The 18,485-nt window shown below is 41.5% G+C and overlaps 1 protein-coding gene across 1 annotated transcript in view; it reads left to right on the top strand.

Annotated features, from left to right (window-relative positions):
• tafa5l (TAFA chemokine like family member 5, like) overlaps positions 1-17,131 on the top strand; it is a 71,689-nt gene extending 54,558 nt beyond the window's left edge. Inside the window, exons 4-5 of the mRNA XM_029665531.2 lie at positions 12,264-12,310; positions 15,031-17,131. Of these exons, the coding sequence (XP_029521391.1) occupies positions 12,264-12,287 (24 nt within the window). The 3' untranslated portion in view covers positions 12,288-12,310; positions 15,031-17,131. The remainder of the gene's footprint in view (positions 1-12,263; positions 12,311-15,030) is intronic.
• The last annotated feature ends 1,354 nt before the right edge of the window (positions 17,132-18,485 follow it).

Below are 18,485 nucleotides of genomic sequence, written 5' to 3'. Positions count from 1 at the left end.
TATATAGTATCCCTCCTCATGGTTACAGACCCAACAACATTATATAGTATCCCCTCCTCATGGTTACAGACCCAACAACATTATATAGTATCCCCTCCTCATGGTTACAGACTCAATAACATTATATAGTATCCCTTCCTCGTCTTACAGACCCAAAAACATTATATAGTATCCCTTCCTCATGGTTATAGACCCAACAACATTATATAGTATCCCTTCCTTGTGTTACAGACCCAACAACATTATATAGTATCCCTCATGGTTACAGACCCAACAACATTATATAGTATCCCCTCCTCATGGTCACAGACCCAACAACATTATATAGTATCCCCTCTTCATGGTTACAGACCCAACAACATTATATAGTATCCCCTCCTCATGGTTATAGACCCAACAACATTATATAGTATCCCCTCCTCATGGTTATAGACCCAACAACATTATATAGTATCCCTCCTCATGGTTAAAGACCCAACAACATTATATAGTATCCCCTCCTCATGGTTACAGACCCAACAACATTATATAGTATCCCTCCTCATGGTTAAAGACCCAACAACATTATATAGTATCCCTTCCTCATGGTTATAGACCCAACAACATTATATAGTATCCCTTCCTCATGGTTACAGACCCAACAACATTATATAGTATCCCTCCCTCATGGTTACAGACCCAACAACATTATATAGTATCCCCTCCTCATGGTTAAAGACCCAACAACATTATATAGTATCCCTTCCTCATGGTTACAGACCCAACAACATTATATAGTATCCCTTCCTCATGGTTACAGACCCAACAAGTATCCCTTCCTCGTGTGGAAAAGCACAAGCTAATTTATAATACACAAAGTAAGCAAAACCAATTAAGTGCATCATTCCAACATTGCCTAAAATGATACTAATGAGATATATACCTATATGAGTTATATATACACATAACAATTGAGATGTACAAACTATGGCATAAGGGAACGATGAGCGTATAAGAGGCGTGCTGTAATTTCTATTAAGACATTTGAGCGAGGTAGTCGATATGCCTATCTGTTCAGGACTTTTGAAATGGACAGCGACAGAAATCAGAACATGGGATGTTCTTACAGTTTTCTATAACGGGGGCATATAAGCAGACAATGAAAGCTCCCTAAAAACAGGCTATAGGCTACATGTGCACCACCAAGTCAGAACAGTAGGCTATGTTCTGAGGGGGAGAGGGACCAAAATCTTAAGGTGAGACCCATGGGCTACTAACAGCTTACTATACAATATACACTTAGTATTACTTTCTTAGCTACAGTATACATAGAGTATATCCCTTTTGGGACTCACCGTTGTTGTGCTGTGCTTACTTGAACAGGAAGGTCCTTCTTGTGTCTTCAAAGTCTGGCATTCTCTGGATGAAGTCATGCTAGATTGATAGCATGGCCATTGTATTCAACCTTTTCTGGCCCATGGTGTTGCGTGTGAATGTTTGTCATTTTAAGCTTGGAAAAGAGACCCTTTCTGACAGATGTTTTAAACCCTTAAACCCAGACTTGGACCACACACCACTGAATAGCAGGCAGGGGGAAGCAAACTAGTGATTGCTTTGTAATGCATGCAGTTAGCCACTGATTCCTTCCACACCAATCATTGTTGAAAATTTGCCAGTAGATTGTCGACGTGATTCATGATGTCGACTGCTTGTCTAGCTAGCTTGCTAGCTACGGTTTTGAAAGTGTGATGTCCAATCAAAGCTAGATATACCGTGATTTGACATCATTTTATCTGTGGCCAATGACCTTGAGTCTTCTTGGACCAGCACTTATACTGTACATTTATGGCAGCACCCAAGGGGGCTTGAACTGCCTAGCGCTCCCTGTAGATTCTGCGGTGACGTAAAGTCCCCATGAGTAGCAGAAGACCGAACCACAACTAGAAAAGTTTACCAACGCCTACGCTCTGTGCTTTTGCTGGCTGCCCCTCCACCACAGAAAGCACTGAGCTTGGCTGAAACACCTGCATTTTGAAGCTGCCTTACTCAAGAAAGAGATCATGTTTGTATGCGGCTTTATTATCTCAGAACTAAACAGGTGGGGCCCAAAACAGCTGTGGCTCTGCCCTGAATGACAGGTCGCCACGGGTGTTAATATAGTGCTGCCCCAACTCTGGTGCAGTATACCCCTACGCAGTATGCAACCATGCTGTCAGAGGTACTTCAAATCAAAGTGTATTGGTCACATACACAGATTTGCTGACGTTATCTCCAGGGCAGTGAAATGCTTGTGTTTCTAGCTCCAACAGTGTAGTAATATCTAGAAATACAAAACAATACACACATAATACAAAAAGTTAAAAGAAAGAAAGTAAGAAATGTCAAAACGAATCCAATTAACAACCCAAATAGCAACAGTAATCCATATGCAATCTATATGTATATACAACGGATTAATTTAGAGCAGATATACTAAGAATGATATGTCCAGCAGTAGATATACTAAGAATGATATGTTCAGCAGTAGATATACTAAGAATGATATGTTCAGCAGTAGATATACTAAGAATGATATGTTCAGCAGTAGATATACTAAGAATGATATGTTAAGCAGCAGATATATTAAGAATGATATGTTCAGCAGTAGATATATTAAGAATGATGTGTTCAGCAGCAGATATACTAAGAATGATATGTTCAGCAGCAGATATACTAAGAATGATATGTTCAGCAGTAGATATACTAAGAATGATATGTTCAGCAGCAGATATACTAAGAATGATATGTTCAGCAGTAGATATACTAAGAATGATATGTTCAGCAGTAGATATACTAAGAATGATATGTTCAGCAGCAGATATACTAAGAATGATATGTTCAGCAACAGATATATTAAGAATGATATGTTCAGCAGTAGATACAGTGCCTTGCGAAAGTATTCGGCCCCCTTGAACTTTGTGACCTTTTGCCACATTTCAGGCTTCAAACATAAAGATATAAAACTGTATTTTTTTGTGAAGAATCAACAACAAGTGGGACACAATCATGAAGTGGAACGACATTTATTGGATATTTCAAACTTTTTTAACAAATCAAAAACTGAAAAATTGGGCGTGCAAAATTATTCAGCCCCTTTAAGTTAATACTTTGTAGCGCCACCTTTTGCTGCGATTACAGCTATAAGTCGCTTGGGGTATGTCTCTATCAGTTTTGCACATCGAGAGACTGACATTTTTTCCCATTCCTCCTTGCAAAACAGCTCGAGCTCAGTGAGGTTGGATGGAGAGCATTTGTGAACAGCAGTTTTCAGTTCTTTCCACAGATTCTCGATTGGATTCAGGTCTGGACTTTGACTTGGCCATTCTAACACCTGGATATGTTTATTTTTGAACCATTCCATTGTAGATTTTGCTTTATGTTTTGGATCATTGTCTTGTTGGAAGACAAATCTCCGTCCCAGTCTCAGGTCTTTTGCAGACTCCATCAGGTTTTCTTCCAGAATGGTCCTGTATTTGGCTCCATCCATCTTCCCATCAATTTTAACCATCTTCCCTGTCCCTGCTGAAGAAAAGCAGGCCCAAACCATGATGGTGCCACCACCATGTTTGACAGTGGGGATGGTAAATTCAGGGTGATGAGCTGTGTTGCTTTTACGCCAAACATAACGTTTTGCATTGTTGCCAAAAAGTTCAATTTTGGTTTCATCTGACCAGAGCACCTTCTTCCACATGTTTGGTGTGTCTCCCAGGTGGCTTGTGGCAAACTTTAAATGACACTTTTTATGGATATCTTTAAGAAATGGCTTTCTTCTTGCCACTCTTCCATAAAGGCCAGATTTGTGCAATATACGACTGATTGTTGTCCTATGGACAGAGTCTCCCACCTCAGCTGTAGATCTCTGCAGTTCATCCAGAGTGATCATGGGCCTCTTGGCTGCATCTCTGATTAGTCTTCTCCTTGTATGAGCTGAAAGTTTAGAGGGACGGCCAGGTCTTGGTAGATTTGCAGTGGTCTGATACTCCTTCCATTTCAATATTATCGCTTGCACAGTGCTCCTTGGGATGTTTAAAGCTTGGGAAATCTTTTTGTATCCAAATCCGGCTTTAAACTTCTTCACAACAGTATCTCGGACCTGTCTGGTGTGTTCCTTGTTCTTCATGATGCTCTCTGCGCTTTTAACGGACCTCTGAGACTATCACAGTGCAGGTGCATTTATACGGAGACTTGATTACACACAGGTGGATTGTATTTATCATCATTAGTAATTTAGGTCAACATTGGATCATTCAGAGATCCTCACTGAACTTCTGGAGAGAGTTTGCTGCACTGAAAGTAAAGGGGCTGAATAATTTTGCACGCCCAGTTTTTCAGTTTTTGATTTGTTAAAAAAGTTTGAAATATGCAATAAATGTCGTTCCACTTCATGATTGTGTCCCACTTGTTGTTGATTCTTCACAAAAAAATACAGTTTTATATCTTTATGTTTGAAGCCTGAAATGTGGCAAAAGGTCGCAAAGTTCAAGGGGGCCAAATACTTTCGCAAGGCACTGTATACTAAGAATTATATGTTCAGCAGTAGATATACTAAGAATGATATGTCCAGCAGCAGATATACTAAGAATGATATGTTCAGCAGTAGATATATTAAGAATGATATGTTCAGCAGTAGATATACTAAGAATGATATGTCCAGCAGCAGATATACTAAGAATGATATGTTCAGCAGTAGATATACTAAGAATGATATGTTCAGCAGTAGATATACTAAGAATATGTTCATCAGCAGATATACTAAGACTGATATGTTCAGCAGCAGATATACTAAGAATGATATGTTCAGCAGTAGATATACTAAGAATGATATGTTCAGCAGTAGATATACTAAGAATGATATGTCCAGCAGCAGATATACTAAGAATGATATGTTCAGCAGTAGATATACTAAGAATGATATGTTCAGCAGTAGATATACAGTGGGGCAAAAAAGTATTTAGTCAGCCACCAATTGTGCAAGTTCTCCCACTTAAAAAGATGAGAGAGGCCTGTAATTTTCATCATAGGTACACTTCAACTATGACAGACAGAATGAGGGATGAAAACCCAGAAAATCTCATTGTAGGATTTTTAATTAATTTATTTGCAAATTATGGTGGGAAAAAAGTATTTGGTCACCTACAAACAAGCAAGATTTCTGGCTCTCACAGACCTGTAACTTCTTCTTTAAGAGGCTCCTCTGTCCTCCACTCGTTACCTGTATTAATGGCACCTGTTTGAACTTGTTATCAGTATAAAAGACACCTGTCCACAACCTCAAACAGTCACACTCCAAACTCCACTATGGCCAAGACCAAAGAGCTGTCGAAGGACACCAGAAACAAAATTGTAGACCTGCACCAAGCTGGGAAGACTGAATCTGCAATAGGTAAGCAGCTTGGTTTGAAGAAATCAACTGTGGGAGCAATTATTAGGAAATGGAAGACATACAAGACCACTGATAATCTCCCTCGATCTGGGGCTCCACGCAAGATCTCACCCCGTGGGGTCAAAATGATCACAAGAACGGTGAGCAAAAATCCCAGAACCACACGGGGGGACCTAGTGAATCACCTGCAGAAAGCTGGAACCAAAGTAACAAAGCCTACCATCAGTAACACACTGCGCCGCCAGGGACTCAAATCCTGCAGTGCCAGACGTGTCCTCCTGCTTAAGCCATTACATGTCCAGGCCCATCTGAAGTTTGCTAGAGAGCATTTGGATGATCCAGAAGAAGATTGGGAGAATGCCATATGGTCAGATGAAACCAAAATATAACTTTTTTGGTAAAAACTCAACTCATTGTGTTTGGAGGACAAAGAATGCTGAGTTGCATCCAAAGAACACCATACCTACTGTGAAGCATGAGGGTGGAAACATCATGCTTTGGGGCTGTTTTTCTGCAAAGGGACCAGGACGACTGATCCGTGTAAAGGAAAGAATGAATGGGGCCATGTATCGTAAGATTTTGAGTGAAAACCTCCTTCCATCAGCAAGGGCATTGAAGATGAAACGTGGCTGTGTCTTTCAGCATGACAATGATCCCAAACACACCGCCCGGGCAACGAAGGAGTGACTTCGTAAGAAGCATTTCAAGGTCCTGGAGTGGCCTAGCCAGTCTCCAGATCTCAACCCCATAGAAAATCTTTGGAGGGAGTTGAAAGTCCGTGTTGCCCAGCAACAGCCCCAAAACATCACTGCTCTAGAGAAGATCTGCATGGAGGAATGGGCCAAAATACCAGCAACAGTGTGAAACCTTGTGAAGACTTACAGAAAATGTTTGACCTCTGTCATTGCCAACAAATGGTATATAACAAAGTATTGAGATAAACTTTTGTTATTGACCAAATACTTATTTTCCACCATAATTTGCAAATAAATTCATTAAAAATCCTACAATGAGATTTTCTGGATTTGTTTTCTCATTTTGTCTGTCATAGTTTAAGTGTACCTATGATGAAAATTACAGGCCTCTCTCATCTTTTTAAGTGGGAGAACTTGCACAATTGGTGGCTGACTAAATACTTTTTTGCCCCACTGTATTAGAGTCAGCTATGTCAAGAATCCAGTATTTACATAAATGAACAGTGTAAATAAAATGTATAAAATACCTTATTTACATAACTATTCAGACCTTTTGCCATAAGACTCAAAATTGAGCTCAGGTGCATCCTGTTTCCATTGATCATCCTTGAGATATTTCTACAACTTGATTGGAGTCCACCTGTAGCAAATTCAATTGATTGGACAGGATTTGGAAAGGTACACACCTGTCTATAAGGTCCCACAGTTGACACTACATAACAGTGCAAAAACCAAGCCATGAGGTCGAAGGATTTGTCTGTAGAGCTCCGAGACATGATTGGGTCGAGGCACAGATCTGGGGAAGGGTACAAAAACAATTCTGCAGCATTGAAGGTCCCCAAGAACACCATGGCCTCCATTCTTAAATGGAAGAAGTTTGGAACCACCAAGACTCTTCCTAGAGCTGGCCGCCCAACCAAACTGAGCAATCGGGGGAGAAGGACCTTGGTCAGGGAGGTTACCAAGAACCCGATGGTCACTCTGACAGAGCTCTGGAGTTCCTCTGTGGAGATGGGAGAACCTTCCAGAAGGACAAACATCTCTGCAGCACTCCATGAATCAGGACTTATTGGTAGAGTGGCTAGATGGAAGTCACTCCTCAGTAAAATGCACATGACAGCCCGCTTGGAGTTTGCCAAAAGGCACCTAAAGACTCTCAGACCATGAAAAACAAGATTCTCTGGTCTGATGAAACCAAGATTGAACTCTTTGGCCTGAATGCCAAGCGTCATATCTGGAGGAAACCTGTCACCAGCTGTGGGGATGTTTTCAGCAGCAGGGACTGGGAGACTAGTCAGGAAAGAGGGAAAGATGAACGGAGCATGGTACAGAGGTCGATGATGAAAACCTGCTCCAGAGCACTCAGACTGGGGTGAAGATTCACCTTCCAACAGGACAACAACCCTACTTACACAGCTAAGACAACACAGGAGTGGCTTCGGGACAAGTCTCTGAATGTCCTTGAGTGGCCCAGCCAGAGCCTGGACTTGAGCCCAATTGAACATCTCTGGAGAGACCTGAAAATAGCTGTGCAGTGACGCTCCCCATCCAACCTGACAGAGCTTGAGAAGATCTGCAGAGAAGAATGGGAGAAACTCCCCAAATACAGGTGTGCCAAGCTCGTAGCTGTCATGGTTCCACCTGTCACCAGAGGGCAGCAGAGACCGTCCTAGAGACATTAACGACACTCCGGTGTGTCCAATTTACTCATTATGATTTAGCTGTTAAAAGAGGGGTGTTTTCCTTTTGTAGAAGCTTGAATTGTTTACCGTGTGCTGTTGTTTCCTGAGTGAGTTTTCGAGACATAGTGTTTGTTTTTTTCAAGTGCACTGTGATCCTACGACTACCGTTTCTCAGTAAAGTATTATGTCTATCCTTAACTACTGATTCCCCGTCTGGTCTTTATTGTGTATATTGTGTGTAGATTGATTGGAGGGGGGACAATTTTATCAATTTTAGAGTAGGGCTGTAATGTAATAAAATGTTGGTCTGAATACTTTCCGAATGCACTGAATATATGTGAATGATGTGTATGGACAGTATGTGAATAGAAAAGGTGTGTATAGCACTAGTTATATAGGATGAGCCATGACTAGAATAGTGTATAGTGAACAAAAATATGAACGCAACAATTTCTACGATTTTACTGAGTTACAGTTCATATAAGGAAATCAGTCAATTGAAATAAATGAATTAGGCCCAAATCTATGGATTTCACATGACTGGCAATACATGCATGCATCTGTTGGTCAGACTTTTTTTTAAGGTAGGGGTGTCGAGCAGAAAACCAGTCAATATCGGGTGTGACCACCATTTGCCTCATGCAGCGTGACACATATCCTTCGCATCAGGCTGTTGATTGTGGAATGTTGTCCCACTCCTCTTCAATGGCTGTGTAAAGTTGCTGGATAATGGTGGGAACTGAAACAAGCTTTTGTACACATCGATCCAGAGCATCCCAAACATGCTCAATGGGTGACATGTCTGGTGAATATGCATGCCAGTGGGACATTTTCAGATTGCAGATATTGTGTACAGTTCCTTGCGACATGGGGCTGTGAATTATGCTGAAACAGGAGGTGATGGCTGCGGAGGAATGGTACGACAATGAGTGTGAGGATCTCTGTGCATTCAAATTGCCATCGATAAAATGCAATTGTTTGTTGTTCGTAGCTTATGCCTGCCCATACCATAACCCCACCGCCACCATGGGGCACTCTGTGCCGTTGACATCAGCAAACTGCTCGCCCACACGACGCCATACACGTGGTCTGCGGTTGTGAGGCCGGTTGGACGTACTGCCAAATACTCTAAAATGACTTTGGAGGCCAGTTTATGGTAGAGAAATTAACATTTGATTCTCTGGCAACAGCTCTAGTGGACATTCCTGCAGTCAGGATGCCAATTACAGGCTCCCTCAAACCTTGTGTGACAAAACTGCCCATTTTAGAGTGGCTTTTCATTGTCCCCAGCACAAGATGCGCCTGTGTAATGATCATGCTGTTTAATCATCTTCTTGATATGACAGCCACACCTGTCAGGTGTATGGATTATCTTGGCAAAGGAGAAATGCTCACTAACAGGGATGTAAACTAATTTGTGCACAACATTTGAGAGAAATAAGCTTTTCGTGCATATGAAAAATGTCTGGGATATTTTATTTCACCTCATGAAATATGAGACCAACACTTAAGATGTTGTATTTATATTTTTGTTCAGTGTACATATAAAGTTGGTAAAACAGTATGTAAACATTATTAAAGTGACCAGTGCTGAATGACTCAATGTACATTGGGCAGCAGTCTCTAAGGTGCAGGGTAGAGTACTGGGTGGTAGCCGTCAAGTAACAGGTTTTGAGGTTCAAGTCAGAGTACTGGGTGGAGACAGCTAGTGGTGAAGCTGTTTAATCACAAACTTTTGACCCTCTCCACTACAGCCCCATTGATGTGGATGGGGTTGTGCTTTCTCTGCTGTCTCCTGTAGTCCTCAATCAGCTCCTTTATTTGGTTAACATTGAGGCGCTGTCGGCTGTCTCGTCGTTTTAGGTAATCAGGCCTTCCAGTATTGTGTCGAGTTGGAGATGTGCGCAGTCATGGGTGAACGAGGAATACAGGAGGGCGCTGAGGACGCACCCCTGTGGGGACCCCGTGTTGAGGTTCAGCGTGGCGGAGGTGTTGTTCACTACCTTCACCACTTGGGGTCGGCCTGTCAGGAAGTCCAGGACCCAGTTGCACAGGGAGTGGTTCAGACCCAGGGCCAGAGCTTAATGATGAGCTTGGAGGGCACTATGGTGTTGAAGGCTGAGCTGTAGTTGATGAACAGCATTCTAACTTGAGTAAATGGATAGTAATCCTGGATTTTATGTAGCAGTATTTGTAGATGTACCTGAGTGAGATTGAACCAGGTAAAATCACCCCAGAGCTAGAAATGTCACAAATGGTGCTGAATCAGACTATTTTGTAAGTTGTCAAGTGGGTGGTCACGTGTGTTAGTGATCAGAGGATCGTTGGGTCGAGCCTGGTAGGGGACAGTTGAAGAATCACAGCTGTTAGCAGCACAGTGAAGCCGTTTTTTTAAGGTTCTGATTTAAAAAAAAAAAAAATGTATTTCTGTGATCCAACTCCTCAGAGAGTGCTAGCATCAGTATACTTTTTCAACAACAGCTGAGCCATGGAACAGCTAATGGCCTATATTCACAAAGTGTCTCCGTGTATGAGTACAGATCTAGGATCCGTTTTTCTTTTTTAGATCATAATGAATAAGATTGCATGGATCAGCCCTTTCTTGAACGCTTGACACATACAGCCCCTGGAGCTCAGGGACAGGGTTAAGTAAAACAAAATCATAGCTAATTAGTGAAAAAAACTCATTAGTACATTTGTTGTATCTCTATCTTTGTCTATCCCTCCCAATCTTTCTTTGTATCTCTTTGTAGCCTAAGGAGAGGACTTTGTCTGTGATGTCCATGGGTTTCTTGTCCTGTGAACAGTAGCCATTGCTAAGCTGTTTGTTTGGCTAGCGGTAGTGCCGTCCACTGTCTCTCCCACACCTTCTCCTCTTCTGGGCCCAACTAGCCTTTTAATTAGGGTGAGCAGTTAATAGTGCCAAGCTAGCACCACTGCCACTTCAGCACTTTAGCCTGAGTTAGTATCCCCACAATCGATTTCTAAGAGCGGTAGCAAGAGAAGGCCACTCTATTGTTGAAGTACCAGGGCAATCATGATTCGCCTTTTGGGTGGGTGGGGAGGGGGGGGGGAGGGGTTGCTTCTTTCACAGCAAATTATGGAAAAGTGCCAAAGTCAGGTATATCAATACTTTGCTTTCTCCTCGATTCTTGTACTTTTATAATAGATAGCAAGGTCTTGGAATTCTTCTCACACACCACCAGTAAAGAATGTTCTAGGCATTCAGCCTTCAACTGAAGAAAAATAAATAAAATCAAGAAACCTTGTGCTCAATATAGATACTATAAGCTTTTTTCCCCTCTCGCCCCTTTTTTTGTTTTGATTCAAAGATGCAGTAGAAGTATTTAGCATTTAGATGACATTGCCAGAGAGGTGCGATGGATCAGCACCACTCTGAGGAGTGTTTCTCTGATAACATAGGTAGGGCACCCGGACAGACACAACAGACGACCGACACGCCAGATGGACGGACGGACAGAACAGACCGACAAGACAGACATGCAGGTGGGCAGACACGACGGAGAACATTGACAGACAGAGAGACATGGCCGACCAACCAGCCGACAGATGGGTGGGCAGTGGAATACCAGCTGTACCCGTTGTTGCTGCAGGAGCTCAGAACAGCAGAGCAGAGAGGCTCCGGGGAATGCCATGGCAACTGGCGTAGCACACACCCCGCAGGGTGCCCCACAGAGACATGGGGGGGTGACCTTGCTCGGACCTTGCGGGAGGGGGCAGTTACCACTGCCCACTGCACCACGGCTTCGACTGGCTGCACAGCCCATTAGCTTCCTGATTATGCTCAGCTTAGCCATTAGCTCCTCAGAAGTATCTCACCCCCCCCAGGCCCCCTCTACCAGTTTAGATGCCGTCATGAGTTTCTTCGAAAATGGGAAGGAAACAACAGCAAGTGCTTTATAGCTCTGGGGAATGAACGAGACACACAAAAAATACTAGAGTAAAATGGAAAGAAAAAGTTATGCTTACTGCAGGTTGTTTAATAGTAAAAGATATCATTTTGTAGATATAGATTGTTTTTCGTAGTTGTATGATTGTATTTTTATATATATATATATTTGAATATTTTTGTTTTGCTACAGATTTATAATATAGACTTATAGTATAGATTTTCACTGGACATAGTATATTGTAATTGTTCTATTATGACACTGGAAGGAAGTTCCTCAGGAACCCGTGGCTCAGAGACCCATATGGACCTATCTTACCTGCTAGTACTTCCTGGTAGTGTATAGTTTAAAGGTCAGAAAAAGTACAACATTTGATAAGTCCTTAAGTTTCTGTCATCTAGCCTCAGATATAATTTAGTATTGCCGTCTTTGCTTCAAAGTGGACATGTTGTATGCTCCTGGCCATTTTACTGGAAAGAAAAGCATGATAGTTTATACTTTGATAAAGGAGAGCTGTCTGTCCTGATGTTTCTTTGCCTTTCAACCTCTTCTTTTCTTTTTATCTTCATTCTAGCCCTTGCCTAAGGAGCCATCGTAAGGAGTTAAGAACTAAGTGGGTAGGTGAGTCTGGCTCCATCCATCCTCTCAAAGTGTATGTTGTTTATTTTATGCACTTCCAGCTGTCTATTCTGTGGGACAAGCAGAATTGCACATCTGAGACTTACCGTCTCCCTATACGAACTAATCACCGGAGTTCAAAAGGTCAAACTCCCATGGTGCTTATAGTAAAGGACAACTCTCACCTACTCATGGTTTACATTTTTCTCTTTTACATAGAAATACACAATTGGTGGCTGCATTTTCCTGTGAGAAAATGGCTTTGATGCTTGCAACAAAAAAAAAGACCAAAAGAAAGATCAAAGGGAGCTATAGTGGTACAAAGTCACCTAATGCAGAGGGTTACAAATTAACAAAGCCCAAAGAGGCTACTTCAAAGGATGATGTTACTTCAAATGGCTGCGTTGTTTAAGAGGACTAGGGAAATACAAGGTGGAGTTGAGAGATTTAGTTATTTTTGGACTGAGAAGGAAAGAAAACTAAAGAGCCGTATTAAGTCAAACAAGCACCCCGAAACAAGCACCCCACCACAGAAAACCTGAACTGGGGAAACATAATGTATCTGAACCTTTGTTTTGTTTCACGGTAAACATTGGCTACTGCAATTTATCCGATTGCTTATTTTGTTAATTTATTCCATGAAAATACCTCTTATGTGTAACAATAACAACGTTGTTTGTCCATAGTGCAGGGTTGTGTGAATACCAAGCCTAGAAAAAGACAATGGTCGTAAAAGTGGGTGATATTGCCGAATCTCCACGCCTATGTGTCACAGTCTATATTCTAAGATGGATTTACCTTCCTCCACAGAGAAAACAAAATGAATCACAGACAATTACCAGAGACAGGGAGAGAATGAGGATTGGGGGCATCATAAATATTAATTTTCCGGGTGGCTTTAAATTCATGAAATTCTTTGCAGACTCATATTAAAGATTCATATGGACAATCTAGGGTGTAAAAGTTTACCATTGCTACGGTGAATTGGCACTCAGACAGACACGACAGACAGAGAGACAGACCATACAGATATACCAGAAATACAATCCAAACAGACAGACAGACAGAGTGTGCAGACACGACAGACAGATATACCAGAAATACAATCCAAACAGACAGACAGACATATGAGTGTGCAGACACGACAGATCATTTATTACGTGGAATTATACATTTACATTTATGGCATATTTACAATTGAAGTCTGAAGTTTATATACACCTTAGCCAAATATATTTAAATTCCTGACATTTAATCCTAGTAAAAATTCCCTGTCTTAGGTCAGTTAGGATCACCACTTTATTTTAAGAATGTGAAATGTCAGAATAATAATAGAGAGAATGATTTATTTCAGCTTGTATTTCTTTAATCACATTCCCAGTGGGTCAGAAGTTTACATACACTCAATTAGTATTTGATAGCATTGCCTTTAAATTGGTTAACTTGGGTCAAATGTTTTGGGTAGCCTTGTACAAGCTTCCCACAATTGGCCCATTCCTCCTGACAGAGCTGGTGTAAAGGGGTCAGGTTTGTAGACCTTGCTCGCACAAGCTTTTTCAGTTCTGCCTTGACTTTGTGGTCCTTAAGCCATTTTGCCACAACTTTGGAAGTATGCTTGGTCTCATTGTCCATTTGGAAGACCAATTTGCGACCAAGCTTTAACTTCCTGACTGATGTCTTGAGATGTTGCTTCAATACATCCACATAATTTTCCTGCCTCATGATGTCATCTATTTTGTGAAGTGCACCAGTCCCTCCTGCAGAAAAGCACCCCCCCCCCCCCCCCAACATAATGCTGTCACCCCCGTGCTTCATGGTTGGGATGGTGTTCTTTGGCTTGCAAGCCTCCCCCTTTTTCCTCCAAACATAACAATGGTCATTATGGCCAAACAGTTCTATTTTTGTTTCATCAGACCAGAGGACATTTCTCCAAAAGAAATGGTGCCGTGGTGTTTATACTTGCGTACTATTGTTTGTACAGATGAACGTGGTACCTTCAGGCATTTGGAAATTGCTCCAAAGGATGAACCAGACTTGTGGAGGTCTACCATTTTGGCTTCATGGATTCTAAAGCCATGACATCCTTTTCTGGAATTTTCCAAGCTGTTTAAAGGCAACTTACTCTATGTAAACTTCTGACCCACTGGAATTGTGATACAGTGAATTGTAAGTGAAATAATCTGTCCTTAAACAATTGTTGGAAAAGTTACTTGTCATGCACAAAGTAGATGTCCTGACCGACTTGCCAAAACTATAGTTTGTTTACAAGAAATTTGTGGAGTGGTTGAAAAACGAGTTTTAATGACTCCAACATAAGTGTATGTAAACTTCCGACTTCAACTGTATATGGTTTGAACTCTATGTAATTATTTTAGCATACAAAAATAGATACGGATGACTAAAACAAGATATTTGATTTAACCAATATTTATACAGGTTATTCTCGTTGAGGTGATGTCTATTTTAATAGAGAGACCTGTTCAAAGTTGTTCTACATAAACTGTGCTAGCCTTCATTATACACCACTTGTATTAATATGAGTGTTTGTATGTTCATCTTACTTGTGAAGTTGCTTTCATTATTCTTATTCTGAAGTCCATAGTGCGTTCAAGATTCAAAGTAATCCTGAAATGACAGTGAACAACCGTGAGTGCCTTGTTTACTCAACTCCATTTTTACCCCCCTTTCTCTCTCTCTCTCTAACCCCCTTACCCCCATCCCAGGTTTATTGCCAGTCATGGCAGAAGGGGAACAGAGGCCAATGACCAGGCAAGCACAGTTTGTGTCCATTCGCCAATTTTGTGCTCAAACCACTACTACCCCCTCCCCCACCATCTATCAGAGGAGCCCTACTATGTGACAGTGACTCTCCTCTGCTCCCTCATTGGTCCAAAAGTCCGTACCTGCCCATGAAAGCAACTCGCCACAGCATCGTTATTGGAACCATATCACAAACTGAATGACAAATCCTACTGTATACTGTATATAACCTGTGTTGTTTCAGCACGGCAAGCAGGAGAGAACTGGAAGTCTAAACGTGTGTAAGGAAACCATTTCGCCACCTACCCCTATGGAACACAATGTGAAGGCATTTTTGGTAACTTGGTTTAAACTAGTCTACAGTTATTTTATGTGTATTGATACGAGAACCATTCACAGGGTCTTTTCACTCACGTAAATAGTCTGTTTGGTTAAGGGTGTCGGTTTTGTCCTGTTGAAGAGCCATGATAGGTTTGGTGGACACGGGAGGTTAGTGAAACCAGGATATGATGCCAATGGGTGCCCGTCTTTAGCCATATTTCTCCATCCTCTAAGAAACACCACCACCTGTCTTGGGTATCTGAGGGATGGGGTTCCAAGAGGTTCTGGGATGAAATATATAGAGAGAAAAGGAGGAAATCCCATGTGAGTATCATGCTCTTCTCTTGTCGTCAATCTCTACAGTGAAAGAAGGATCAAATATATGATATACATTTACAGTTCTGGAGGAGAAACTTTTGGATGGATTGTCAGTGACTATCTAACTTGACATTGACAAAGCTTTGTTTATCTGGTGCCTACGACTGATGGGACCGTTGCAAGTAAGGATTCCCTAATAGTGTCTGTGGAGAAACCGCCCACGTGACATCACTCTGCTATAGGAGATCTTTATGAGACACTTACTGACAGACTACACCTGCCTGGCTCTTTATCCTGTGTTCTAATTATTTTTGTTGTGTGTGTGCGTGCGTCTGGGTGTCTGTGCCTCCTGATATACACTGTGAAATGGGAAATAGTTGACACAATCTTGTTCTTTAAGTTTAACACATTCAGTACTGTACTTCTGGACAGAACTGTTCCTGAAGCTGGTATGATCATGTTTTAGGGGATGCTCGTTGATTTACAGCTGGAATCCGTACTTGTTGGAGCTGCCATGTCGGTCTGCGATATTAAAGAGACAGTTACTTCAAAACAATGAGCACTGTTCTTTCCCTCGGACATCACTGCACGCCCGATAGAACAGCAGAGTATTTGCTGCAATTTTCTTTTACCACAATGCTAGATGCTCATCTCCTCCGTTTCACCAACAAAACCAAAAAAAACGATAGGAAAAGCTCCGGGTCGAGATGGCGCTGTTTCACCTTGTGCGGATTTCAGCTTTAAAGCGTCATACAGAGGAATCACATGTTTTTAATACAAAAGTGTATTAATATTGACAGATCTATGTCACATAAGTTAAAAGCAGTAATGATAGTCAATGTGTAGTACCGATTGATTATTTCAAAGTTATGTTTTAAATGGCCTTTTTTTATAGGAAATAGATGTATGGAGGTATGCTACTTGCAAAGTGCTGCTGTTTATGTTGGGTGTAATGTATACATTCACTGTATAATGTCCCATGGGTATTTCTAACGTCATTTATGTTACGGGATTACGAGAGAGAGTGAGTGTCACAGAGAGAATGAGACCATAAAGGACACTGTATATCACTGAAATGGAGTTCTTCTTTTTCACCAGAAAGATATACTTACTGTATGTTAATATACTTACTGTATGTTAATATACTTACTGTATGTTAATATACTGTATGCTCCTTTGAGAGACACGGGGATGAAAAGAGCCTTCCATCCCTGGGGCTAATGTAATTGCCTTTAAGTGTGTGTGTGGTGTGCGTGCATATGTGTGTGCATGAGTGTGTGTGTGCTTGCGTGTATGTGGGTGTGCATGTCTATGAGTGCAGGTGTGGGTGTGCGTGCACATGTTCACTGTGTCCATTTGTGTGTGCTTGATTGATGTGTGAAGAGAGCACCACAATTCTCATCTAATTACACTTAACTTTAATTACTCCCAGCTGTACCCATGTCCTTTTCTTTCACTATTTTGTCTTAGTTTTTTTTTAACCATCACAAATAAAATGTCCCCTTGATTTGATCTGATTCCATGGATGAATCTCTGAATCCACATCAGATGCATGACACAATGAAAGTTCTTTCACCGGGTTCCCCAACTGGCTTGCCCACGGGCTGAATTTGGCCTGCGGGTGATTTTATTTGGCCCCAAAATTTTAATGAGCGTTACAGAGAGATGTATGGGATCATATACAAATATAAGCAAGGTTTGAATTTAATTTGTTTTAGTCAAATACTATCTGTTTAGACTTCTTGCGGTCAATTTGCAGTCTACAAATTATTTGTAATTATGTTCCCGCCCCCTGACCATTGCTCAAGAACAAGTTGGCCCTCTGCTGAATCTCGTTAATGATCCCTATTCTATGTAGTCTTGAAGAGAAGATATGGTAGCATTCAAAGTTAGAGAACAAAGTATTTTGTTTCACTTTCTCTGAGGTGTCTCCTTTTCCTATGAGGGATGCAACATCCACGTCACTTCAGTCTCGCTGGATTGATTGCTTTGATTTCATTCCCGTGACTCTTCATGTGTCCCTGTTGTTTTTTTCCCGTGAACATAACGACCGCGGAAACATTTGTAATGACCTGTCAAACACACTCTGGTAATAGCTGAAATGGGCTAAATGGAATTGTCTTTCCGTTGAACATTAAAGCTTCGTCGGGCATTTAATTAACCGTCTCTACACTTACATCGCAAGAAAGAGAAGAAATAACTTTCTTTTTGCGGTTGTTCATTTTTTGGTGGAATTTAAAAAAGTTCGAATTTGCTACAGTTGAAATGTTTACAAATTAGAAGCACTGAAATGAAAGCAATTTTCTAAAATGAACACTCGGATTATAGTGATCATGTTTGATCTTGCAAACAATGTGAAGTATGTTTGGATAGGTGTAATCTATAGCCAAGCGTGTTGATTTTTTAACCCAACGGTATCCTGCTATTGACACACTTGTTGAATTATGCAACAGAACATGACAATAACAGTAATTATTGAGGAAGTCTAGACAGCGCAGGTGAGTTCAGGTAGGGTAGACAGAGCAGGTAAGTTCAGGTAGGTCTAGACCGAGCAGGTGAGTTCAGGTAGGGTAGACAGAGCAGGTAAATTCAGGTAGGTCTAGACCGAGCAGGTGAGTTCAGGTAGGTCTAGACAGAGCAGGTGAGTTCAGGTAGGTCTAGACAGAGCAGGTGAGTTCAGGTAGGTCTAGACAGAGCAGGTGAGTGCAGGTAGGGTAGACAGAGCAGGTGAGTGCAGGTAGGGTAGACGGAGCAGGTGAGTGCAGGTAGGGTAGACAGA

This window comes from Oncorhynchus nerka, linkage group LG7 (assembly GCF_034236695.1).
Source record: "Oncorhynchus nerka isolate Pitt River linkage group LG7, Oner_Uvic_2.0, whole genome shotgun sequence".
NCBI lineage: Eukaryota > Metazoa > Chordata > Actinopteri > Salmoniformes > Salmonidae > Oncorhynchus > Oncorhynchus nerka.
Note: the sequence above shows the minus strand (reverse complement) of the source record. Positions and strands in the feature narration are given on the sequence as shown.